The sequence below is a fragment of the Labeo rohita genome, chromosome 14, assembly GCF_022985175.1.
Source record: "Labeo rohita strain BAU-BD-2019 chromosome 14, IGBB_LRoh.1.0, whole genome shotgun sequence".
NCBI lineage: Eukaryota > Metazoa > Chordata > Actinopteri > Cypriniformes > Cyprinidae > Labeo > Labeo rohita.
The window spans coordinates 10,701,047-10,726,836 of record NC_066882.1 but is presented as its reverse complement, the minus strand read 5'-3'; the positions used below and the strand labels follow the sequence as shown (position 1 = coordinate 10,726,836).

Sequence of the window (25,790 nt, the reverse complement as noted above, 5' to 3'; positions counted from 1 at the left end):
TTTCTATAATGAAGTGTACTAGTGCCATCTTGTGTACAGCATGATAATATCCGATTACCCTACCATTTATTAATTGTGGTTTAAGGATCTTAAAGAATGTTTAATTAAATACTCTAAGTTTAAGTCAAGTATACATTAAGTTTTAGTTATTACAAATGTTATAAAACGTTATGTTTTTATTCTCCTTAAGCATTTCTAAGCGGAACCTATGTGAGCTCCAAACTTGTTCTCGGAAACACGGAACCGTTTTTGTGTGACATCAAAATGGCTGCGCACTAGAAAGCGGTCAAGTCGTTTTAATATTAAACGAAGGGTCATGCTGTCTTCGTTTGTACAGAAACAACAACTATAATTTGTTACTAGAATTAAAGGTATTTTGTAGAGTTGTCAAATGGCTTTGTTCAGCGATGTCTGCCGTAGCGTTCGCACGTTGTTCGGTCAATGTCAGAGATCCACGGCTGCAGCGGCGTGGATTCACATTCAGTCTTGTAAGTAACACAACTAGACCCTTCAACTATTTTCATTGTCTCTCTGCTGTATGTGTGTGTTAAATAAATTAATACGGACGACAAAAAGATTTTATGGCAGAAAATTTGTAGATACACAATCTGCTGTCTGAAAATGAGAGAAAAAATGTCGTTTTTTTCGTTCTTGACATACTGAATACAAACCTTTTTGGACCTCAAATAAAATAGCATCAAAATAAATCTACTGATTTAGTAAATCTGGAGGCAGATGGGGATTTTGATTCATCCCTGTGCCTCGAATCTCGAGTAAGTTAACCAAAAACTGATACTGGGACCGTGTTTCGTTTATTATATTTTTATTTGATAGAGTTTCACTAGCAAAACTGATCTATCATGAAAATTTAAAATTTTAAAATTGTCTTGTTTTCCTCAGTTTTATCAGCTGGATGACTTATGAATAGTTCATTTAATTAAAAGATTCGTTCGTTCATAGGTATTAGGAAATTTGACCTTTGTGCAAAGGAGTTTCAGTGGTCATCATTATCATTTATTTGATTGACATCGATATACACTACCAGTCAAAATATATATATCATTTTTATTCTTCTGCTCACCAATCCTGCATTTATTTGATACAAAATATAGCAAAAGCAGTAATGTTGTGAAATATTTTTGCCATTTGAAATAACTTTCTATTTGAACATTTTATAATGTAATTTATTTTTGTGATCAAAGCTAAATTTTCAGCATCATTACTTCAGTCTTCAGTGTCACATGATCCTTCAGAAATCATTCTAATATGTGACCATGGACCACAAAACCAGTCATAAGGGTCAATTTTTCAAAATTGAGATTTATCCATCATCTGAAAGCTGAACAAATAAGTTTTCCATTGATGTATGATTTGTTAGGATAGGACAATATTTGGTCGAGATACAACTATTTGAATATGGAATCTGAAGGTGCAAAAAAATCTAAATATTGAGAAAATTGCCTTTAAAGTTCTCCAAATGAAGTTTCTAATAATGCAAATTACTAATCAAAAATTAAGTTTTGATATAGACCATTTCGTCAGATGTAAACATACTGGTCCCGATACACTTCCTATTTCTTTTTTTTCTAACTTTACACAAACATCACAAAAAAATACAACCAACATAACATTTGACTGGATGAAAATGTTACATTAGCACCTTTAAGATGTATTTGTATATGTGAAATAAAATAAAAAATAAAAAACAAAAAAACAGGAAGTGCTTCTGAACCAGTGTTGTTTACATCTAACGAAATGGTCTATATTTACAGTAGGAATTTAGCAAAATATCTTCATGGAACATGATCTTTACTTAATTTCCTAATGATTTTTGGCATAAAAGTAAAATCAATCATTTTGACCCATACAATGTATTTTTGGCTATTGCTACAAATATACCCCAGCGATTTAAGACTGGTTTTGTGGTCCAGGGTCACATATGGTGATATGCATTTTTAGTATTATCAATATTTTTAAAAAAAAATTCAGGATTTTTTGATGAATAGAAAGATCCAAAGATCAGCATTTATCTGAAATTAAAAAAAAACATTATACACTGTACATCTATTTCAGATAAATTTCTAAATTTTCTATTCGTCAAGGAAACCTGAAAAAATTATACTCAGTTTTCAGCATAAAAAATTAATGTTTTTAAGCAGCAAATCAGAATATTAGAATGATTTCTGAAGGATCTTGTGACTAGAGTAATGATGCTAAAAAATCACAGAAATAAATTACATTTTAAAATATATTAAAATAGAAAACTGTTATTTTAAATAGTAAAAGTGTTTAAAATGTTACAGTTTTTGCTGTACTTTGGATCAAATAAATGCAGGCTTGGTAAGCAGAAGAGACTTCTTTAAAAAAAAAAAAAAAACATTAAAAATCTTACTGTTCAAGAACTGTGTATATATGTTTTTATTTTGCATTGAACAGCTCTTTTACAATTTTTCCCCCCACACATTCTCCACATAAGAGTATGTGTAAAATTAAACAGTCTGCACTTGAAATTAGAGACGTTCACAGATGTGGTAAGCAAATACAGCAGCGTTGCGTGGTTGAAACCTCTTAAGGGATCTGTAGATTAATTTCAAACACAGTGTTTATGATGTGTCTCTCCCCACCAGCTCGGAAATACAGTCAGACGGCACCTGAGCCAGAACCAGTGATTAGTGATAATGAAGCTATCAATAAAACATTTGTTAACCGAAACCCAAGAAACCTGGAACAGATGGCCCTGGCAGTGAAGGATCGAGGCTGGGCTACAGTGTGGCCCTCTAGACAATATTATCACAGGTTTGTGTGCATTTCAAGACCACAACTAGATGTGAATAATAAAACACATACAACGTTTTGCTGAACACAGCTCTAATATCAGCATCCAGCAGACAAACACTAAACTGCTTTTATACTGTTCCATCCTCAGGTTGGTGTTCAGGCGCACACAGCATCACATCACAGCTGAGGTGTACTCAAGTGATTCGATAGATCCTGTGCTGACCTGCTCCACGAAGGAGTGGGCTTTGAAGCGTGAGCTGGGCTCCACACGGTCTGTAGCAGCTTGCCGTGCCGTAGGTGAGGTGCTTGCTCAGAGGTGTCGTGAAGCAGGCATCACACGGATTGTTTATCGAGAGGTGCCATGGAAGTTTCGCTCGGAGTCTGTGAGTTTTTTTTTGTTTGTTTTTTATAAATTCTTTAAGTATTATACATTAAAGGGGTAGTTCACTCAAAAATGAAAATTGTCATTAATTACTCACCCTCATGTCATTCCAAAGTGTGAGACCTTCATTCATCTTCGGAACACAAATTAAAATATTTTTTTGTTAAGATCCAAAAGCTTTCTGACCCTGCAATGCAATTGACATGTTAAAGGCCCAGAAAGGTATGTTGTGAAGCTACGAGAATACTTTTTGTGCACAAAGAAAACGTATTCTTGTCACTTCATAACATTACGGTTGAACCATGGACTATTTTAATGATTTCCTTACCACCTTTCTGAGCTTTGAACGTGGTAGTTGCGTTGCTGTCTATGCAGGGTCAGAAAGTTTTCGGATTTCATCAAAAATATCTTGTGTTCGGAGGATGATTTTTGGGTGAACTATTCCTTTAATGGCCAGTTACTGGTGTAAATGTATAGACTAATTCTGTACTTTTTTTGTTTATCCCCACTGCAGAATCAGACATTCTGGACAGCCATGAAAGAGGGCGGCATCATGCTTAGTGAACCAAGGCGAAAATTCATTTAAGTTGCAGCAATTTTTTTTTTTTTTTATTAATAATACTGTTCTGAAATGTGGCTTTTGTCTGTAAATATAAATATTCTCACATTCAAATTGTGTATTCTTTGAGTCGGTAACAGAAGGATCCTCAACACATTACAGCAGTTTGATTATTGGGATATACATTTTTGGGTTGACGGGGACGAAATAATTCAGACTGAACTTCACTTTTATGTTGTTTGAACATTAATGTGTGTTGGCAGTGTATGTACAATCTACCCTATAATGATAAAAATCCATGCAGTGGTTTTTAATGAATCTGTAAAAACAATATCCCTTTTTTCAAATCGAGTCATTCTCAGATGCCTGTTGGTGCGCTCCCACAATAGTTGATTGACCTCAGACCCGCCTTACATCAGCTGTAACAGTCCGACCTCCATTGTTTAGATGCTGGAGCAGGGATGTAAATTAGACAATAGTATCTCAGATTGAGGGATTGAGGTGTTGTGTTGCTGGATGTAATAATGAACATAGTGGTCGTCATTTGCTCCCGACATCTGAGCCACTGAAGATGCAGTGGATTACGTTTGTTTGTGAAGGGAATGCACCTCCTGAACTACATAAATGCGTCTATGTTTGCGCAAATCATTCGTGATCCAGCTTCACCTACAGCAGAAGTGAGTATAAGGGGTTTTTTTATGAATCTCTGCAATCACCTTTACTAATAACGTGCTAGTTAGTAAGTTTCACAGCTAAAGTAAACAATCTCTCAGAGCAGCTCCTCACTGCACAGAGAGTAGAGAGGGCTGGGGCGAGCAGAGCTTACTAGCATTTAAAGGAACAATCCCTCAGAATGGGATGATTTTTGCAGAGCTCATTTTGACAAGGTAAAAAGGGTCTTGTTTTACACTACCATTGAGATTTTTAACCAAAGTTCATTACAGACTTTTCATTAAGACCCTAAGGAATAACATCAACTTGTGGAAAATGGGCATCCGATGACCCCTTTAAAAAAACATTTCCAATAATATGGCACTAGTTCATGTTAGTGGTTTACGCACAAGTTTGTATATATATACAGTCAAATAAAAAATTATTTAGACACCTGATATAATTTCTGATATATATATATATATATATATATTTTTTTTTTTTTTTACTAGTAGGTATGGAACACTAAAGTTCATTTATGTAACTGAGGATATCAAAATAAAACAAACTGATACATTATACCCAAAAATACCTCATACAGTGGACTACCAACGTTGTTTTGCTAAAATGTTTTGCTTAAGTGTTCTTTATTTAATTGTTAATGCGACCAGAGGTTTAGCTAGACTTTAACATTGTCCTCATTTTGACGGACAGGGTCGTAAAAATTCCGTCATAACCTATTACCCATCATTTTAATTTTCATATTTTAATTATAACAACATAATTATAATCTCATTTTAATGAATCAATATCAATTCTTGACTCTCGATTCTGTACTTAATCGATATGTTGTCTATGCTGAACATAGTGCGCCTTCCTTACTAAATAGCGATAGGCTAGGCTTTGTTACTTTTGATATGAAACAAAGTCAGATTTCAAATTCTGTCTATTTCATTAGGAAATTCAAGCAATAAATACCGTTTTGGTGCTCTTTAATGTGGCGTGATAGATCGTTGTAGCTTCTGTTTACTCGTTACGCGTCGCCTAGGAAACATTCATGACAGTTTGGTTTTTGTTCTGTATTCTGTGCTCTGCTGCTACACTGGAGCGCACTGGCCACCAACTGGACAGAGGCGGAATTACAGCTACAATCTGTCAAAGTGACGGACGGCTTTCAGATTTTTCCATTTGTGAAAAAAAAAAAAAAACAATTCCGTCAATGACGGAGAATTTTAGGTTAACGCGACCTCTTCTACAGACTGAACAAAATAAAACATTGCTTGGTAATTGGTTAACCTAAGTATTATCTAATTGTGTATTTAAAGTTAACAGCTGACTGCTGACAGCTATTCAACACAATTCATTTAAGAGACAGAAGGATGGCATTATCAAGATGAATTTGTTCTGATGCCATTTAACTGAGTTCCTGTCATTTTATTACCATTTTCTAAACTATAGCGAATAAACTTATAATGTGAGAAATGTTGAAGGTGTCTGAATAAATTTTGGTTTGACTATTATCTATAGTTTAACAGTAGCATTATTAAGAATAGGAATCTTACAACCTGAAACACTCAAAGTGATGCAAAACCAGTCAATGAGAGAGTTTCCACTAGATATTTCTCAAGCCCCCATTATAAATTCATTTTAATTTTTATAGCACAGACAACTTTGTATATCAAATTAAAAAGATACATGTTCAGATCAGTCATAAATAGAAAAAGCAACAGCAATCTTGACTTGATATTTAACGCCACCTGATACCAACATTAAAAATTCGAGTCACATCAGAAATGTTTCACTGTTGAAGTTGATAAGGCATGGCACATCATACATTAGGTGAGGAAAACTAGCCGTTTCAAAGGCTGTAGGTCATCATCTATCGCTAATACACATAATTTAAGACATTCTCGTGGAAAAACAAACTGCAAAACCAGTGGTGCCTCAATACTAGGAACATTCTACAACATAACTTTGGTTTCACAACATTGGCACTTTGTGCAATGACAGTATACACATTTCAACAAATGTTTTACAGCAGATTGTATATACTTTATACATACAGGACTCATGCTTCACAAGGACAGGCTTACATACAGTACAAACAGCATGCATACAGTCTGATACTTGAGACATCATGCAAAGACACATATCAACCACCCCTATAGCTAAGGACACACGTAATATGTAGGAGTTAGCCGTGTTAGTTTCAATTGCACGAACAGAAAACTAACAAATGTAGTTATTTTGGTCCACCTCTATTAACTAAAGGCACTGAACCATCATGCAGAATGATTGAAACAGCAGAGACGGTTAAATAACTGGCACATTTTTTTAGGAAAATACTCTGGTTTCTTCTCAGGGTTTGATTCCTGCATACTGTACAGATTAAAAACAAATATTAAACATCTGCTTAATTTAAAAAGACATGAAAATAGCTCCAAGTGTTAAAAACATATGATATAGCGAAGTAGCTACATCACTGTCTAAAAACTACACTACCATTCAAAAATTTGGAGTTAGTAAGATTGTGTCCTTGAATGGTCAGCAAGGCTGCATTTATTTGCTTAAAAACATATTTTTGCTAGAATCAAAGCTGAATTTTCAGCAGCTATTAATCCTAGTGTCACATTCTGATTTGGTGCTCAAAAATAACTCAAACAGTTGTGTTTACGGTAACTGTAAAACATTTTTCATAATAGAAAGTTTAAAAACAGCACTTATTTAAACTATAGATATTCTTAATGTTATAAATGCCACTTTTGATCACTTTAATGCATCCCTGCTGAATAAAAAGCACTCATTTCTTACTGACCCCAAAGTTTTTAATGTTAGTATACATGAAATAATAAAAAGTTGAAATCCTTGATTGCTTTCTCTACACTTTTTCACCTACTGATCTTCACTGAGGCAGCATAAAGCTTCACATTCATGGAGAGAAAACAGCTATAAAGTAGATTATTGCATAGGACTCCTAAAATGAGTGAATCACACTCTTATTTATTAGGAACGACATGAAACAATGCTATAGAGAGGAATCATCATGTTTATGTATAATGACATGAGAGATAGAGGAATACTCCACTCGCACTATAATACCATATTAAAATCTGTGAATGTAATTTTATGGCTCAGTATGACGGTGCAAAGCATACAGAGATTTCAAAAGGCACAACGTGACATTTTGAATGATAATGCTCTCAGGAAAACGGTTTCTTTATCAGTACTTGACAAGGGGTGGCTGAAAGAAACCAGCCATTTTAATTTTTTATTAAACAATCCACCTGAAACTTATCACAGTTTTTGAGTTTTGGGCTAGATGGATAGGTGAGGGGAAAATTAGTAAAATCTCCATTTATAGGTAACCTTGTGCTAAATATTTAATATAATGAAATCACCTAAATGAGTATTGATACAGCATCTATATGAATAAATTCCCTCATTCTGCAATGAACTTGGAATGATACAATCAGAAGGATAAGACTTGTGCAAGAGTGTCCTTTATATTATCATCACTACCTGTGTTCTTGCTCCTCACCTTTTCACGCATTTCTTAACACGGCCCGTTTTTTTAAAGTGCTTCAGAGACCAGCTCCATCCTGGTTTGGGTTCTGTGACTGTCTGCTGCTTGGTTCAGGAGAAACATCAACATGCGCTCTCTGATGAGTCAAGCCTCTTCTTCCGTGACTCCGCCTCCGTTGCGCAGGAGAAAGTCTCTGACTGATCTAAACAACAGGAATTCTTCAGTTAATGGCTTTGCCTCCTTTTCAGAGAAGATCATTAATATCAGAAAGGTGATTAGCACATCCTCAAGTTATGCAGAGGTTAGACAGATACGACCGCAATTTCAAAAAGAAGTCACTTTGTCTGTTTTTGAAGCAAAACTTTGGAAGAAATAGTATAGCACCTTAAATCCTCAACCTGCAACCTGCAAATCTTTTTTCAAAAGTGTGTTTAACTGTTTAGAAGCAGATCTCTTAGAAGTGGTGAACACCTCACTTCTTTCTGGGACTTTTCCAAACTCCCTGAAAACTGCAGTTGTTAAGCCCCTTCTGAAAAAGAGCAATCTTGATAACACCATTTTGAGCAACTATAGACCAATATCTAATCTTCCTTTTATAGGCAAGATTATTGAAAAGGTAGTTTTCAATCAGTTGAACAACTACTTAAACTCATATGGATACCTGGACAATTTTCAATCTGGTTTCCGACCGCATCACAGTACAGAGACGGCGCTCGTTAAGATAATAAATGATATTCGCCTAAATTCTGATTCAGTGCTGGTACTACTAGATCTTAGTGCTGCATTTGACACTGTCGATCATAACATTCTTCTAGAGAGACTGGAAAACTGGGTCGGGCTTTCTGGGATGGCTCTCAATTGGTTCAGGTCATACTTAGAAGGGAGAGGTTATTATGTGAGTATAGGAGAGCATAAGTCTAAGTGGACGTCCATGACATGTGGAGTCCCTCAAGGCTCAATTCTTGCGCCGCTCTTGTTTAACCTGTATATGCTCCCACTAAGTCAAATAATGAGAAAGAACCAAATTGACTATCACAGCTATGCTGATGATACCCAGATTTACCTAGCCTTAATCGCCAAATGACTACAGCCCCATTGATTCCCTCTGCCAATGCGTTGATGAAATTAACAGTTGGATGTGCCAGAACTTCCTTCAGTTAAACAAGGAGAAAACTGAAGTCATTGCATTCGGAAGCAAAGAGGAAGTTCTTAAGGTGAATGCATACCTTGATGCTAGGGGTCAAACAACTAAAAACCAAGTCAGGAATCTTGGTGTGATTCTGGAATCAGACCTTAGTTTCAGTAGTCATGTCAAAGCAGTAACTAAATCAGCATACTATCACCTCAAAAACATTGTAAAAATTAGATGTTTTGTTTCCAGTCAAGACTTGGAGAAACTTATTCATGCCTTTATCACAAGCAGGGTGGATTATTGTAATGGTCTCCTCACTGGCCTTCCCAAGAAAACCATTAGACAGCTGCAGCTCGTCCAGAACGCTGCTGCCAGGATTCTGACTAGAACCAGAAAATCTGAGCATATCACACCAGTCTTCAGGTCCCTACACTGGCTTGCTTTTAAAGTACTTTTACTCATTTATAAATCACTCAATGGCCTAGGACCTAAATACATTGCAGATATGCTCACTGAATATAAACCTAACAGACCACTCAGATCATTAGGATCGAGTCAGTTAGAAATACCAAGGGTTCACACAAAACAAGGGGAATCCGCTTTTAGCTATTATGCTGCCCACAGTTGGAACCAGCTTCCAGAAGAGATCAAATGTGCTAAAACATTAGCTACATTTAAATTTAGACTCAAAACTCATCTGTTTAGCTGTGCATTTACTGAATGAGCACTGTGCTTCGTCCGAACTGACTGCATTATGTATAATCATTTTCTGTTTTTAACTGTCTTAAATTTATTTTAAATCAATTTTTAAATCATTTTTAAATCATTATATCAATCAGTTTCTACATTCTACATTTTTTGTTTTATTGTTGTGATCATTGTTTTTATGATTCTTCTACTTCCTTTTTTGTGATTATTGTTTTTATTATTGTTTTTATGATTATTCTACTTCCTTTTATGTTAAAGCACTTTGAATTACCTCTGTGTATGAAATGTGCTATATAAATAAACTTGCCTTGCCTTGCCTAATGCTAGTTTGCATGTGTTTTGACTCGAGTTTTCATACATCTTTGTTAAAGGAGAAGTCCACTTCCAGAACAACAATTTACAAATAATTTACTCACCCCCTTGTCATCCACAATGTTCATGTCTTTCTTTCTTCAGTCGTAAAGAAATTATGTTTTTTGAGGAAAACATTTCAGCATATTTCTCCATATAATGGACTGCTATGGTGCTCCGATTTTGGACTTCCAAAGGGCAGTTTAAATGCGGCTTCAAACGATCCCAAATGCGGTTGCAAACAATCCCGGCCAAGGAAGAAGGGTCTTATCTAGCGAAACGATTGGTTATTTACATTTAAAAAAAAAAAATACAATTTAAATAACTTTTATTCTTAAACGCTCGTCTTGCCTTGCAGTCCTTGAACTCTGTGTATTCTGGCTTAAGACAGTTCGGGCATGTCGAAAAAATAAGACCGTATTTTCTCCCTCAACTTTAAAAATCATTTTAAAATCATCCTACATCATTGCAGAAGTTCTGACCCAGTCTTTGCAAAGGGAACATGCAAAAAAAGATCAAACACCCTTAACAAAAAAGGAAAAACAGCGATATAGGATGATATTGAAGTTGAGGGAGAACATGAGATGGGAGTTTTGTCATGAACAGGAACAAAAACAGTCCAGGCAGAGTAAGACAAGACGAGTGTTTGGCATTAAAAAGTATATAAATTGTATTATTTTTATTAAAATAACTGATCGTTATGCTAAATAAGACCCTTCTTCCTTGACTGGGATCGTTTATAACTGCATTTGGGATCGTTTGAAGCTGCATTTAAACTTCATTTTGGAAGTTCAAAATCGGGGCACCATATTACATGGAGAAAAATGCTGAAATGTTTTCCTCAAAAAACAATTTCTTTACGACTGAAGAAAGAAAGGCATGAACATCGTGGATGACAAGGGGGTGAGTACATTATTTGTAAATTGTTGTTCTGGAAGTGGACTTCTCCTTTAATCAGTTTTGTATTCCAACCAAGACTTTCTTTTTCCTCACCTCTTTATCCATCCCTCTGTCCTCGTCGTCAAGCTGAATAGACTGCATAAGAGAAAACAAATCCATCCTGCCACTTCTGCTGGGGCTAGATGACACCTAGGATTAAGTGTTGCAAACATTAAAAAAAGTGCTTCATGAAAACACAAACCATTATTTAAAAGGGAACCTGGGGTATTAAGACTTGTGTGGCTCAATATAACATCAATTATGACTCTTACCAAAATATGTAGTAGGAAACCCATTAAAAATGTACGTTCTTTAAAAAAAAAAAAAAAAAAAAAACACATGAATTTATATACATTTTGGACTACGGGTAGCGCCATTATTTTAATGACATGTAATGGTTGCACTCTGTGCGCTACTGGCTCTACCTGTTACCATTTTTAATGCAACACAACTCGAAAAATAAAATACTGATGACCACAGCTACTGAAAGAGCTCACAGGATGGCGATGGATGTAAGTGTAGGCTTAAGCCAAATGGTGTACTATCGATTTTTCCCAAGAGAAGTCTAAACACCCTAGGATTCTGAGTGAAATTCACGCTGAGAAACTCCTTCAGTGTCCGCGGTGTCACGACGAGCGTCAGCATGTCTACATCCTGCCAGGATGGCACATAGCATTTCTTGTCTCTGTAAGCTCTCTCAGTAGCTGTGGTCTACTAAAAGTCTCAAAAGCATCAGGGCTAAAGTGGGGAGAACAAAGACGCCCACAGGCTTCCTTCCTTTTTTCCCCTCGTCTTATCGCTAGGAAAGCAGTGAAGACTTGCATCGATTCTGTTGTTGCCCTATGACTGAAAAGTACAACCAAATGCCGCATAATGTGGCATCTTATCAGTATTTTATTTTCCGAGTTGTGTTGCGGTAAAAAAAGCAACAGGCAGTGCCAGTAGCCAGTAGCCCAATGTGGATTTTTAAAAATAATGTAAATCTTTCATGGTTTTTCTACTACATATTTCAGTAAGAGACAGAATTTACATTATATTAAGCCATACAAGTCTTAATACTCAGGGTTCTCTTTAAAACACAACCCTCAATCCTGAAAAAAAAAAAAAATTTGCTAATTATAATCACATAAGATCTTTCTCTCCATCCCTCTTTATATATATTATATATATATATATATATATATATATATATATACACACACACACACACACACACATATATATATATGTATTTTTACAGAAAACATCTGGGTTATGTTTGCATTTTCTTCTGCCACTAGCCATAATTCCAACCATGAAATAAAGACTAGGTATAAAATAATGCTTTCAAAATCATTCATACATGTGGAAATGGGCTGAGAACTGAACAAATAGTTGTAAAGTGGCATGTCCTTGTGGCAGTTAAAGGGATAGTTCACCCAAAAATGAAAAAGAAAGAAATTCATGTTGTTCCAAAACTGCAAGAGCTTTGTTCATCTTTGGAACACAAATTTAAGATATTTTTGATTAAATCTGAGAGCTTTCAGACCCTGCATAGACAGCAACGCAACTGAAACGTTTATGGCCCAGAAAGGTAGTAAAAACATTGATAAAATAGTCACTGATGTCACATGGACTGTTTTAAAGATGTCCTTACTACCTTTCTGGGCCTTGAATGTGATAGTTGCGTTGCTGTCTATGCAGTTTCAGAAAGCTCTCAAAATTTATCAGACATATCTTAATTTGTGTTCCGAAGATGAATGGTCTTACAGGTTTGGAACAACATGAAGGGGAATACTTAATGACAGAATTTTCATTTTTAGATGTACCATCTCTTTAATTCCAGACTTCTTCACCTTGTAAATGGTTGTCAAAAGCAAAAAAGTCACGATATACTGTGAGAAAGTGTATTTTTGGATCCAGCATCCTAGAAGTAGTGAGAAATGAGTACTGGATTTCATTCAGCATATATGATGCAGGGTGGTGTGATAGTAAAGAAAACCACAAACATCTGGAAGGCATTTTAAATAGTCCAGTGTAATGAATTTAACTTGTCGGCCTCTGAGTGCTCTAACCTTATCACTTTCTTGTACAGTAATAAGTGGGTTGGATGTGGCTATATCTGCCCCAGATGTGTCGGGAAAGCTCTCATCCAACCGTTCATCAAAAACCTGAGAATGACAGGGGCATAGAAATAAACACACTTTCTGTTACTTACTAATTTGGAAACTAAAGATAAGCATCAAAATCGAACGTTAAATGACACTGCCTTACATCGGTTTCCTCATCCTCATTACTGCTTCCCTCTCCTGGGCTCTCTGAGTCTTCCTCTTCTTCTTTCTGTTCTTGTTCACTCCCTGTAGCTGATTCGTTGTGGACAGATGGCTGACGGACTTCTGGCTTGGACTTCCTCCTCCAGAGGGCACTGTGGCGCTGTTTACTGCAATGTATGAAATGAAATTCAATACTGATTCAATCACTGTATCCTCACGTATTCTCACATAACCTAATACAATGAATGGTTTCAATTTATCAGATTTAAAACAGGTTATATAGCATTGATCCAATGTTGTGTAAAGATGTTTTAACTTTTGACAGCCTAAATAAACAATGAGTCAAGAAAAAGACTGCAGCTGACATTACTTCAATACATTTTGGCAAACGCACAAAATATGCTAAAGAAACCTCTGCATATTCAAATTTGTGTCTATCTTTGGCATCAGAGGAATAAATAATATATTTCTCAACATTACCGTTTTACTGTATTTTTGATCAAATAAATGCAGCCTTACTGAGCATAAAACTTCTTTTAAGATCCCTAACTTACAAAGCTGTGACTGTTTGAGATGAGAGCGAGTTTGTGTATCTGCACTATTCAGTTCCCTCATGTACACACACGGTTGAACAACAATAAACCAGGCTTGACTTGACTTGCCTGTACCTGAACATCTATTGAGATTCTACACAAGTGTGAAAAATGTCAGTATTTCTGTGCGAATGCTTGTTTGTGCGAGTATGATGACCGATTTCAGTACGGCACCATTATGAGAGTGCAGTCACCTGGCACTGAGAATGCCGCTGTACGTATGCAGTTGTTTGAGGAAACCTTCATTGGGCTGCACTATAGGCCGTCTTTCTCTCACGTGGTTGAGGGCATGGTCTAACGTCCAGCCCTGCTGCTTCATCAGGTAAGCAATTACTGTGGAGGCAGAGCGAGAGACGCCCATCTTACAATGCACCAGTATGGCCTGTCCACTCTTCCTGTATCATCATTAACACGAAACAACACATAATATATTAGAATGAGATAGAGCACAAAGATATACTCTAGTATTTTTCATTTTTAAAGGGATAGTTCACCCAAAAACGGAAATTCTGAAATTCTATCATTAATTACTCATCCTCATGTCGTTCCAAACCCATAAAACCTTTGTTCATCTTCGGAACACAAATTAAGATATTTTTGATAAAATCCAAAAGCTTTCTGACCCTGCGTAAACAGCAATGCAACTGACACATTCAAGGCCCAGAAAGGTAGTAAATACATTGATTAAATAGTTGTTTTGCTGTCTATTCAGGGTCAGAAAGCTCTTGGTTTTCATCAAAAATACGTTAATTTGTGTTCTGAAGATGAACAAAGGTCTTACGGGTTTGGAACGACATGAGGGTGAGAAATGAATGACAGAATTTTACAGTCTTTAACAGTCAGGGTAGGCAGACTGCAAACAAAAAATAAATACATGTCATCCATAAACCAAAATGAGGAAGATGAGTGTGTGTTTGTGTTGTTGTGTTGAGCACCTTGCTTCACTGATGAACATGTACGTGTTGTTCCAGTGTGAGAGTAGGTCGGTCGCCTCCACGTCGTACACTCTAATATTCATGTAGGTGAAGGATTCTGGGAAAAAGTTGTCAATCTCCATCGTAACATTCAGGATGTAGCCCACACTACCAAAAACAAAAATCATAATTTTTATCATTAATTAAAATATTAAAGTATTAAATTATCTTCATTTTAATCATAATTAAATTTAATCTGTATACTTGTTCTTCTGTAGTTCTTCAAAGTTGGCAGCATTCCATTCGGAACCCTTTGGGGGAAAAAAGGACAAATAAATAACCTGTTTTTCAACAGTATAGCAGACAAGACAAAAAAAACAAAACAAATGTCAACACTCACCAAGAAAAGGTAGTCCAAGATTCTGGAAGGTTTGTCCATCTGTGCCATTGTGACCATCATCTCATTGTCAATATACTCCTTGTAGTCCTTCATGTCTATGCCTATTCTGGTCTCCAGGGATGTTCGCACCTACAAACACACAAAAAGATTGACTTTAGCTCACATGTTTGGTGCTAGAAACTCCAAAATCATGGGGTTGAGATACAAATCACATTAAATGCAAGTCACATGATATATAATGCTTACAAACATCAAATCAAGCTTTTCACTAAATGATTGCCTGAATGCTGGTGATGTTCATACCACAAAGATTCCCTGGATAAGACAACAAGCCCAGGCACATTAACCTTGAGGAAGTTCTAGAGAAAGAGAATCTTTAAAAGGTGTGTCTTCAGGCTTGTACTACCGTTCAAAGATCAATCAATTTTGCTGATTGTTTGTTTGAAAGAAATTAAAACTTTCACTCAGCAAGGACATGGTTTATTATATAAATGTTATTATTTTATTAGAGTGACAGTAAAGACATTTAGATTTTTGCAAAAGATTTCCATTTCAAACAAATGTTGTTCTTTGGAATTTCCTAGAATACTGAAAAATGCTTCCAAATCAGCATATTAAAATCATTTCTAAATTATAATTGTGACACTGAAGACTAGAGTAATGGCTGCTAAAAATTCAGCCCGGAATAAAATTACCTTTTAATATTTTTCATTATATTTTACAATAAAAAAAAAAAATTAAAACATAATACCAGTCCCATGAACAGTAGTGTGCTTTGAACAACTTTCACACAGATCACTTTATGAAAATAAGCTGCAAAAAAATGCAATTCAGAATGTTTATAACGTCACTATTTTACCAAGGTCTCTCTTCATTTATTACAGTTGACTGTGTGCCACATTTCATTGTGAAAGGTTTTACAACCTGTTGCAATGCAATACTGACTTTGCAAAGTGGCTGTTATGGAAGGATGGACAGCAAAACCACAACTGTTGCATACATATGCAAAAAGATTACCCAATCACACTATATTGTAAAAAAAAAAAAAAAATACAGTTAAAAACTTGGCACAATGTACAGTATTAATGAAGGAGTTTTCCGTATCGATTTTTACAGGGTTTTTTACCTGTAATTTGAAATTTGGACTCCATTGCATTGTGTAATACAGTTAAAATGTCAGTAAAATGTCAGTAAAATTAATGGACAATCTCCTGGGAAAAAACGATCCGTTTTAATTTTTTTATTTTATTATTAACTTTTTATGTTATTTAGTAGGCTGTCAGTTTCACGTTAACTTAATTAGTTATGAAAACACAATGCAATTAAAATATTTTAACGCACTGGCCCCACCCCCTCTACATCATCTTACAGTATATTTCATACAGTTGACTGCTGACAAATATGATGCAGGACAACAACTCCATAAATGCAGGTATGCCCTAAAATTCAAGATATTGGGGCAAAAATGCCACTGTATGTGTCTTGTTTCATAGTCAAATTTATATATATTACATATCACACAGGCAGCAAGAGCAATACTATATGACACAAGTGCTGATTTTGTCCTGATCTATCACAAGCTTAAATGTGATTTTATACAACAGTGCAGTAAATAAGAAGTTGACATTGTGTTATATTTTAAACACAATATGTGTTTTTGCTCAATTTTGCAGAAAACATATTACCTTTAAAACCACAGCAGAATTGTTGCGTGTCTCCGACCAAAACACACAGCGGTGTTTAGTTTCTAAATGAATTTGTGTTTTGAATGAATTCGTTGAATCAATGATTCAAAGGCACATTCATAAGAAGTGCCTGAATTCCTGAATGAATCTGCCATTTGAACAAATCAATGATAAATGACTCAAAAAGACATTTACCGCCACCTGCTGGCAGATTTAGTTTCTAGTTTCTTTTAGTTTCTGGGTTATCAATGACTTTCATTGTATGAACTAAAAAAAATACTGGGATGTTTCTCAAATTATCTTCTTTCATGTTCCATAGTTTATGTTACGCCGTTGCAGCCTCAATGTTTATGTGCAATAAATTCAATGTTGAATCAAACAAAATATTTCTTTCTAAAGCTACAATTTGTAATGTCTACATGATATTTTCTCATTTAACACAAAAATCTCTTTAAATAATCTTTTGTGGGTTTTTCCAGTCAAATTTAATTTGCAATTAATTTGATTAACTAATCGAAACATGAAGTAATTAATAAGATTAAAATTTTAAATCAACTGACAGCCCTTTTACATCATCAACTGATATGATTCTTGAAAAGCCGCATTTAGCACGTTTAGCCACGAAACTTGCTAACTAGCACGTTATTAGGAAAAGTGATTGCAGAGATTCATAAAAAAAAACCTTATACTCACTTCTGCTGTAGGTGAAGCTGGATCACAAATGATTTGCGTGAACATAGACACATTTATGTAGATCAGGAGGTGCATTCCCTTCACAAACAAACGTAATCCACTGCATCTTCAGCGGCTCAGAAGTCGGGAGTAAATGACAACCACTATGTTCATTATTACATCCAGCAACACAACGCCTCAATCAGAGATATTCTTGTCTAACTTGCATCCCTGATTCGGCATCGAAACAATGGAGGTCGGACTGTTACAGCTGATCTGAGGTAAGACGCTCATGCCAATCAACTATCGTGGGTGCAGCCTCTGTCGGTGTGACAGGCATCTGAGAATGGCTTGACTTGAAAAAGGGGATATTATTTTTACAGATTAATTAAAAACCACTGCATGGATTTTTATCATTATAGGGTAGATTTGTACATACACTGCCAACACACATTAATGTTCAAACAACATGTAAAAGTGAACTTTGCATCCGATGACCCCTTTAAGTAATAATGAAATTGTGTTTTCAAACATATGCCTTTTGTTATATTACCTACACTCAAAAATTTCATGTGGAACTTCCATGTTATCCATCAGGAACTGAGTGGTCTATAAGTGAGCAGAGGGGAGAGCTTGGTGACATTTCATTTTACCTGTTTTGAGGTAATGTTTTCCAAGTCCTCAGTCGTCATGATGTCTCGTAGCTGGGCTTTGATCTCCCTCTCCACTGACTCCCGATTCGAGGATGAACGTCCTGCGGTGTATTTTCTGACTGACTCCAGACCAGTCATGGCCGCCCATTCATTAAGGCAGTGCTGGTCAGATTCCACATTCTCTCTGTAATGTTGTGCCCACTCCAGCCCACAACCAGGTATGACAGCCCCACGTACAGCCCGTTCACAGCAGCCATGCAGCGCCTGCAGCACTGACCTTGTGCAAAGTAAGAGTGACAATCAAAAGAGTGCTGTGAACAAGCAATCAGCAATCAGCAAACCACAAACACATTTACAAGTCACAGGCTTCATACAAATGTCTAACAGTGTACATATGATGACTGACTAGAAGGATGTGAAAAAAGTCAGTTCTAAGCAATGTCAGAAATAGCTTTATAACTGAAAACATAGATTTGAGTGTGTGTTGGCTGCAAGAACAAAGTCACAAAGTCGTTGAAGGTTGAGGAAACTCGTTGTTTCCTCAGCATTTCCTGCTTTAAAAGCTTACCACATCGTCTGAATGGACACAGGCTTAAAGATTCGTGTCACTTCTGCAGATGTCACACTGAAACCTCTGTAAGAGAACGAGCGAAAACAAAATGTCAGAAAAGCAGAACTGTGGGGTTGAGGCTTTAACAGTGTATAAAGTTTTGCAGAGCTGTGCAGATAAACTATAAAGTGCAAGCTTTTCCATTCAAACCGAGCACAGTTCTATTTTAGGTTAAACGTTATTTACATTTTTCACATCAGTTTAGTAATATTTAGTTGAGTGCTGACTGTTTTCTAACTTTCTAAACAAGCAAAGCCTTCATACTTGAGTTCCCTTCAATCTAGAAACTGCATTAAAAGCTCATGCGAAAGCTGACTTTTATGATAAGATAATGATATCAAGATAAACACACACTTTTGCCATTTTTTGCTTTCCCTGCTATTATTATCATATGTTTGCACCTTATTAGTTGACTTCTGGTCAGAATGACTCATGTTCTTACCCATCTCCATCTAGGTAAACCTGTGTGTCACTCCATACCGGCAAGACTAGTCCAATAGTACACTCATCACTGAGAAAGAAAAAAAACAAAAAAAAAAAAAAAAAAAAAGAGACAGAAAATGAGTGAGAGATGTTTCTAGACAAGCTTACTGAAGTACAATGCAATTTTATATAAAAATCTGCTAAAAGCTTATATTTCAAGAGATGGGAAGTTCACCCCAAATTAAGACAAAAAAGTAAATTCGTGTGTAAAATAAATCTCCAGTCTCCACACACAACTCAATGGCTACCAACATTATTCAAAATAAGTTCTTTTATGTTTCACGGAAGAAATTAAGTAATGCAGGTTTAGAATGACATGAGAGTAGGTATGAGGACAGAAATGTCATTTTTGGTTGAACTATTCTTTAAAACTGCAACTAAACATGATCACCATGTTTGTAAAATATCTGCACATTCCATTTCCAAAACAGTAGAACGTTAAAAATAAAAACGGTCTCCTTGACTCGGTTGTTTGTGAACTTATGTTATCAAATATGCAAAAGAATTTAGGCTGTAAAACTATTGGCAAACAAATATTTTCCAGGTACAGTCAAACCAAAAATGATTCAGACACCAGATTTTAAATTATAATATGTGACCCTGGACCACAAAACCAGTCATAAGGGTCAACTTTTCCAAATATCAAAATATTGACCTTTAAAGTTATCCAATTAAAAGTTCTTAACATTGCATATTACTAATCAAAAATTAAGTTTTGATATATTTACAGTAGGAATTTTACAAAATATCTTCATGGAACATGATCTTTACTTTATATCCTAATGATTTTTGGCATAAAACAAAAATCAATAATTTTGACCCAAATAATGTATTTTTGGCTATTGCTACCAATATACCCCAGCGACTTAAGACTGGTTTTATGGTCCAGGGTCACATATCTCACATATTAAGTAAACTGTGACATATTATACCCAAAAATCCTTCATACAGTGGACTACCAATAAAATTGATCAATTTTTGGGACCAAAAACTTGATCTGACACTTTGACCTGACCATGTTTTGTTACATACCTTTTTATTACAGTTATCTGGCATTATCATTTGTTCTGATACAATTTAACTCTTGAGTTCTTGTCATGGTCTTTAATACCATTTTCTAAACTATAGCAAATAAACTGTGATAATGTCACACATTTTGAAGGTGTCTGATTTTGGTTTGACTAATTCATTTGTAATTATCAAGATGATTTGTCCTGACTCAGTTAACTCTGAGATCCTGTCATATTTTACTACCATTTTCTAAACTATAGCAAATAAACTGTAACAAGTGAGAAATGTTGAAGGTGTTTAAATAAACTTTGGTTTGACTGTGTCACACATACAACTGAACATTTCTGGATTTATCTTTAATGAAATAAAAGCTGCTTATGATGACTTAATAATCTAGTTTATAAAGACATGCTACCTGTTTGAGCCTGGGAAGTCCATGCCAAGTAGCAGACTCTCATGTTTTTCGTTAAGCGTGCTGACTATAAGCAAATATCTGACTCTGACTGGGCTCACAGACTCCAAACGCACAGCCTGAGACAGGGAGAAAGAGAAATTCAGGTACAATGTAAATGAATCAGACACAGAGACCTTTTCCGTTATTATAATTCAAGCACAGCAACCATGCATGTTGTTCCACAATCTTAGCAAACTGTATTGTGTGCAACTGTATTCTTAAAGTCAAAGCAAAGCTACTCATTTCTGCATAGCAGAAGATGGAACAAACTAAAGTGCCTTCAGAAACCACATTGCAGAACATGTGACGTTGCATATGCATAACACGGTGTCTAACATACACAGGCAGTATTAAGTACAAACACTTCCATAAATCAGTCTCAAACAGACAATAAATAATGTAAATGCATGGGGTGCTTTCACATCCTTTAATTTCCACATGCATCCTTTCTACGCACATCCGAGCATAGAAAGGCAGCGTAGCAAAACGAGTGCGTTGAGAAATCCTAACCAGTTTGACGGTGTCCTCCGGTCGCAGTAAAGAAATCATTGCATGCAAATGTCTGCGCTGAGTGTCAGAGGGTCGGCCTCCTTGCCTAGGACCTGGCAGAGAGGGTATGGTTTCTTCATGTAATCCCACCCTCTCTTCCTCTTCCACCAGGAGCACTGCCCCCTTAACCAGGGCGAAACTTTCTCTGGCAAGCGGAAATAAAAAATTAATCAGTTACGCATTTCTGGAGGAAACACTATATACACTAAAATACGCACGCATGATTAAAGTTGTATCACAAGCAATCACCTTTTCTGAAGTCGTCCTCTTCTTGGAATAGGCTCATCCTTGAAAATAAAATTAAGTTGATTATAATAGATTGAATAGACGTTATAATTCCAGAATGGCGATGTTAAAAATGGGTGATGCACACCAGTATATTCTGCTTGACTCCTCTGGATCATCTGACTAAGTAAGTGCTATTTGCCAAAAACTTGCACCTGGAGAGGGTTTTTAGCTTTTTTCCCCTTACTCATAACTCACTCTGAGATGAGTGACTGGGTTAAAAAAAGCTGAAAAATTGAAACCCAGAAAAACAATGACAAGGCGTTTTGGCAAAATTGCCAACTGTACTGCGGTCACAGTATGATAAGACACTGAGGAAGCTCATACTGAGGATGATAGAGAAGTGAGAAACAAATAGAGTGAGAGACTAAGACATAGAGAAGGACACCAAAGAGGCTGTTATCAGTGCTTCTATGGAATGAAAGAGGAGACAGTAACATTACCTGTTATGTGACTGACGTGTCCAGACAGAGACGAGAAGAAAAAGAAGAGAGGGGGTGGAGAGGAGGGGTAATGAGGTTTTAGGTTAAAGCTCTGGTGAGACTTTACTCAAAAAAGTCTGAACATAATGCTTTATTGAAGATACATACGGGATACGGGTGAAAAAGGAATCTTGTGTTATATAATAAATATAAAGCCTGCCAAACAACCGATAGAGACAGAGAACGATTACTTGACGTTCTCCAATACCTCTTGAGAACAGCAATAAAAGTTATCAGGCATTTTGGCGCTTTCCTCACATAATCCTGAGGCTTTTTTTGGAACAGCTAAAAATGGATTCTCATATTCAGATTCACAGCAAAAGCATTTGGAGCACTACCAAGAAGACATTCCTACTAATTATACATAAACTTGTGTACAGAAAAAGGTGTAGAGTAACTGGACACACATAGAGGGAGTGGGAGTAGGGTGAAAAGAATGTGTGGAGAACTGCAACTGACACACAAAACGTTCAGAGTTTCTTCTGTGGCATTTTAGAAATGGATATTTTCAGCAGGCGCAATAAAACTCACCGGTGTCGTGGAAATAGATGGCGTTCTGTGCAAGGTCAGCAAAGCCATTCCACAGCCGGTTATCCTGCTTTCACACCGGCAGACGAGTCAGAGCAGCTCAACAGCTAGAAAAGTCGAGCAGAAAAGAAAAACACATATGACACAAACTGATGAATGGTAATACATCTGAAAACGCAGTACTAAAGAAAGATATTTATAGTGAAACTAGACTGAATTACTACAGAGCAGCCTCTGAAACTGTTAGCAACATCCACACATACATTTCAGCCACTTGTACGCCCTTTGCACAAAAAAACCACGTCATAAGCAGCACGGGTATATTTGTAGCAATAGCTAAAAATGCACTGTATGGGTCAAAATTATTTATTTTTCTTAATGCCAAAAATAATGAGGATATCACGTAAAGATCATGTTCCATGAAGATATATTATACATTTTCTACTGTAAATATATCAAAAACAATATGCATTGCTAATAACTTATTATGGACAACTTTAAAGGCGATTTTCTCAATATTTTGATTTTTTTGCACCCTCAGTTTCCTGATTTTCAAAAAGTTGTATTTTTCATCAAAGCTTATTTTTCAGCTTTCCGATAATATACAAACTGACGCTTATGACTGATTGTGTGTTCCAGAGTCAAAAATAGGGTACAAAACAGGGCCTGAAATGTATTTATTTTTCAAAAATGAAGCAATTTTATTTTAAAGAGGTAAGAGAAAGAAGATGCTTAACATTCAGAAAGTGTTTATCATCAGCCTCAAGAGGTCAAATAAAATTTTATGTGAGATGTTTTATTTTCCATTCATTCTCTGCCACAAAAAGAAACTACACTACAACTACTGTGCATGTTCTGAAAATTTTGACTTTTCTTGGAAGAAAATGTAGAACACAATGTGGGACACAGCTAAATATATGTGGTATTATATATATATATATATATATATATATATATATATATATATATATATATATATATATATATAATATATATATATATATATATATATAACTTAAAAACAGTATTTAATCATGTGCTAAACATATATATATATATATATATATATATATATATATATATGTGTGTGTGCGTGTATGTGTGTATATGTGTGTGTACTTGTTTTTGCTGCATTGTGGGGACCAAATGTCCCCACAAGGATAGTAAAACCTGAAATTTTTGACATTGTCCCCACAATGTTAAAAAATTATTAAAAATAGTAAATTATGTTTATGTGAGAGTGTAACGATGCAAACATGTTTTCTGTGAGGGCTAGGTTTAGGGTTAGGGTTGGGTTAGGGGATAGACAATATTGTTTGGTATAAAATCTATAGAAGTCTATGGAAAGTCCCCACAAGTCACAAAAACAAATGTGTGTGTGTGTGTGTGTATATATACATATAAATAATATTTATATATATATATATATATATATATATATATATCTCATGTCAATATCAACACATATTTTTCAACATTTTAATACTAATAAATCAATACTAATTTAAATTTAAGGTTTGTAATGTTTACTAAAAATGAATTCAATGCCATTATTACGACACTGTAGTATGATTTTATTTAATCATTTCAGATCTAAGGTCAGAAGCTCAGGACCTCTGAAGTGGGAACTAAATATCATTTTAAGAAAGGATACAAATATTTAAAAACAAAACAAACAAAAAGCAGAATAGTGCATCAAGTATCCATTAGGTGGCAAAACAAGAGAAACAAATTCAATTGGTGCTTTTAATGATTTAAAAGTTAAGTAACGCCAGTGTGTATCGTACTATTGTAACGTGCCATAAATTCCCAGCACATAACTAAATCACGTAACGCAGCAGATAACCGAAATTAAACAGTCAAATGGTTCTGCGGTCTAAGATGGAGACATGCCGTGCATTTCTTCGCCATATCCATGACACACCATAATAAAACGCGCAAACGATCCCACATTCTTCGAAATGTCACCAGATATCAATATATGTGCTCGACGTGTTAAAAATGTGGATGAGGCTGTAATTGTGGCATAGTAAGGCGGCTGCGCACGTCATGTTGATACAGTACAACATCTCAGCTCAAGCATTTGCTGTTTTACACCACAAACTTGCAATCTATGCATGTTACATCTTTCAGTTTCATTGTTGGCTTGAAAAATGTCTCGATTAAATTTGCCACATACCTTATATCCTGCTAATATATCTGTAGGGTGATGTTTTACGCTTATGTAGCTCCAACACAGCTGTGTTTTAACCAACAACAGAGTCGAGGCTTGTCATTTCCAGTTCCTTAAGAAAAGCAAAGGAGGGCGGACTGAACATGGAGAGAGAGATAGAGAGATAGAGAGAGAGAGAGAGAGAGAGAGAGAGAGAGTTTACCTGATGCGCTGAAACGCTGTGAAATTAAAAGGATTCCCTCCTAACTGAGTCTTCCTCGAAAAATCGCGTTAGTTATTTTGATCCTATGACCACAACTTTTGCACTGGTCCAAAATACATTTAAAGGGGAAGGCAGACTACTATATCATGAAACCAGGAAGACTTATTCTCGGCCGAGAAAAGTAAATGTGCCCTTAAATGGAAGAGGCGGATCGGGAGTAATTCGTCTATTAAAGCGACAGAGACATGCTATTTAGTTCATCGAAGGAGAAGTAACGTAATGCCTTATATAAAAAGCCAGTGCACTTTTTATAAACGTATCAACTGCTTCAGCCTTCATTTACTAAATAAAAACAAATCAAATTTAAACAATGCTTAAGTCAAACAGAACAGGACCAATTCAATAAACAGCAATTAAAATCTGTCAATCTGAAATACAAAAATGTTAATCTGAAGAACAAAGCTAAAGATAGGAAATTGAAGTTCAGATAATTATTGTCCTACCAACAAAAGAAAGTTACTTTTTTATTTTTGTTGTGCTATCTAGAAAATTTGTCACATTGTACAGGAATGTAGCATTCCTGCAATGAAATTGCAACGTTGTGGAATGTAAATGCTGGAACAGCAACATTAAGTGTTTACATAATAATTTTGTGTTCACACTTCACACAACTATAATTTCTGATGTGGCAAAGTAATTCACAGCTTCATAGTGGGGAAGTCTTTAATATTTTGTACAACAGTTACATCCAGTCCTTAAACTTGTTTTCTGCCTTATTGGACTTATTTTTTATAGGTTGCATAGTTACACCAGTGACTACA

The 25,790-nt window shown here is 35.6% G+C and overlaps 2 protein-coding genes across 3 annotated transcripts; one reads left to right on the top strand and one right to left on the bottom strand.

The window, feature by feature from the left end:
- Positions 1-235: 235 nt before the first annotated feature.
- mrpl18 (mitochondrial ribosomal protein L18) lies at positions 236-3,833 on the top strand. Its single transcript, XM_051127099.1, has 4 exons — positions 236-488; positions 2,628-2,796; positions 2,927-3,161; positions 3,675-3,833. Exons 1-4 carry the CDS (start codon positions 392-394, stop codon positions 3,744-3,746), a joined length of 573 nt encoding a protein of 190 aa, XP_050983056.1. The 5' UTR covers positions 236-391; the 3' UTR covers positions 3,747-3,833.
- Positions 3,834-6,906: 3,073 nt separating this feature from the next.
- Positions 6,907-25,135, bottom strand: si:ch211-203d1.3 (protein phosphatase Slingshot homolog 3). Of its 2 annotated transcripts, XM_051127663.1 has the most exons (17): positions 24,970-25,135; positions 24,774-24,879; positions 22,598-22,701; positions 21,549-21,586; positions 21,261-21,444; positions 20,712-20,827; positions 19,245-19,313; positions 18,761-18,826; positions 18,193-18,469; positions 15,183-15,311; positions 15,047-15,093; positions 14,804-14,950; positions 14,063-14,263; positions 13,277-13,442; positions 13,078-13,173; positions 11,078-11,173; positions 6,907-8,095 (listed from the first exon to the last, which is right to left on the bottom strand). In XM_051127663.1, exons 3-17 carry the CDS (start codon positions 22,643-22,645, stop codon positions 7,952-7,954), a joined length of 1,824 nt encoding a protein of 607 aa, XP_050983620.1. In that variant the 5' UTR covers positions 22,646-22,701; positions 24,774-24,879; positions 24,970-25,135; the 3' UTR covers positions 6,907-7,951. The 2 variants fall into 2 exon arrangements, with proteins under 2 accessions (XP_050983620.1, XP_050983621.1); XM_051127664.1 differs by lacking the exon at positions 24,774-24,879 and having other exon boundaries at positions 24,970-25,134.
- Between the last annotated feature and the right edge of the window lie 655 nt (positions 25,136-25,790).